The sequence below is a fragment of the Antrostomus carolinensis genome, unplaced genomic scaffold, assembly GCF_000700745.2.
Source record: "Antrostomus carolinensis isolate BGI_N321 unplaced genomic scaffold, ASM70074v2 scaffold31802, whole genome shotgun sequence".
Lineage (NCBI taxonomy): Eukaryota > Metazoa > Chordata > Aves > Caprimulgiformes > Caprimulgidae > Antrostomus > Antrostomus carolinensis.
Genome location: NW_010299431.1, coordinates 8,260 through 10,040, shown reverse-complemented (window position 1 = coordinate 10,040; position 1,781 = coordinate 8,260). Strand labels below are relative to the sequence as shown.

General features: G+C 64.2%; 1 protein-coding gene across 1 annotated transcript in view; it reads left to right on the top strand.

The window, feature by feature from the left end:
• FHOD1 (formin homology 2 domain containing 1) overlaps positions 1-1,442 on the top strand; it is a gene marked incomplete at its 5' end in the record, with an annotated part of 5,393 nt that extends 3,951 nt beyond the window's left edge. The window contains 4 exon segments of the mRNA XM_029083695.1: positions 1-86; positions 166-319; positions 405-581; positions 1,360-1,442. The exon segment at positions 1-86 is cut by the window's left edge and continues 26 nt beyond it. Of these exon segments, the coding sequence (XP_028939528.1) occupies positions 1-86; positions 166-319; positions 405-581; positions 1,360-1,442 (500 nt within the window).
• Positions 1,443-1,781: the final 339 nt, after the last annotated feature.

Below are 1,781 nucleotides of genomic sequence, written 5' to 3'. Positions count from 1 at the left end.
CCTGCCGGGAGCGAGTCCTGCAGCAGCAGAAGAAACGGGCCGCCCACCGCGAGCGCAACAAGACCCGGGGACGGCTCATCACCGAGGTACGGGGATGCTTGGCCGGCCACCACCTCCAGGTGATGCCCAGCAGGTCCCCAACACCCACCTCTCCTGCTGCTGCAGACCGAGAAGTTCTCTGGCATCACCGAGGCTGCTTCGCCACCTGCCGTGGTGTCCACGGGCCCTGAGGAGCAGGCGGAGGCAGGTCATGAGAGCATGAAGAACCTGCTGACCTCCCCCACGGACGCCCCTGCCCGCCGCAGCCGGGCCAGCCGGGGTAGGAGTCGGGTGGCAGAGGCACTCGAGATGTGCCCGGCTGGCTGGGTACGGCTGATGCCAGCATCCCCGTTGTCCCCATGCAGGGACAGGACATGCCACCCCAGCCCAGGGTTCTCCAGCCCAGGAGGATGTTCCCAGCTCCCCAGATGATGCTTCGGATGAAATCATGGACCGGCTGGTGAAATCGGTGACGCACAACCCCAACCCCCGGCCCTGCGCCAACAAGGAGCGCAGGAGGTCCCGTGGCAATAGGAAGTCTTGTAAGTCCCATCCCTGTCCCTGTGCCCTGTCCTGTCTCTGTCCCCATGCTCTGACTCTGTCCCTCTCCTCTGTCCCATCTCTGTGTCCCTGTCCAGATGCTTTTTCCCATCTCTGTGTCTGTGTCCCACCTCTGTGGCCCTGTCCCATATCGGTGGCCCTGTCCCATATCCGTGTGTCTGTCCTGTCCCATATCCGTGTGTCTGCCCCCATGCCCTGTCCCATCTCCACGCCTCTGTCCCATCTCTGTGTCCCTGTCCCCATACCCTTTCCCACCTCTGTGGGCCTGTCCCTGTACTCTGTCCCGTGTCCCTGCCCAGATGCTCTTTCCCATCTCTGTGTCCCTGTCCCCATGCTCTGCCCAGTCCCTCTACTCTTGTCCCATCTCCTTGTCCCTGTCCTGATGCCTTATCCCATCCTCTGTGTCTCTGTCCGCCTCCTGGACACTCTGGTGTCCCTGTCCCCTGAAGACCGGGGTGCTGTGGTACCCCACCCTGGGCCAAGCCAGCATCCCTCCTCCTCTATCCCTGGGGCACGCACAGGGCTTGCTGTGTCCTTGTCCCCATGCCCTGCTTGACTCCTCCCCCCCTGGCCACCCCTGACCTCCCATGTTGAGCCCACCAGGTCACAGCAGGAGGTACCGAGACCAGACCATGCTCCTACACCCCAGTGCCACCACTGCACCCCAGTGCCACCGTGTCAGGCAGGCACCCAGTGCATGGGGACCCTGGCAGCCAGCGCTGCCTGTGCTGCCAGTGCCACGTTCTCCTCTTCCCACAGTGAGACGGACGCTGAAGAGTGGGCTCAGTGACGAGCTGGTGCAGGCGCTGGGCCTGGGCCGAGCACCCGGCATGGAGGTTTGAGGCAGTGGAGGGGGCTCCTGCTGCTCCCCACCGCTGGCAGCCCTGGGGGAAGGACACGGTGGCAGCCCCAGGACTGGCACACTCTGCACCCTTCGGCTCCTCACCTTTCCCTCCAGCTCCAGGAGGAGCAGGCGGCAGGATGGGAGCGATGTCCCGGAGCGGCTCCGTGGTGGCCGGGATGGAGGATGCTCAGCGCCCGTGGGTGGGTGCAGAGACTTGGGGTTCATCTTCTCAACAGTATTAGAGGGGTCAAGGGGCTGGACCCAGACCTGCTCTGGGAACTGGGTCTGACCCACGACCGCTGTGGTAATAAAGTGACCTGACACGCTGCTGGCTGCC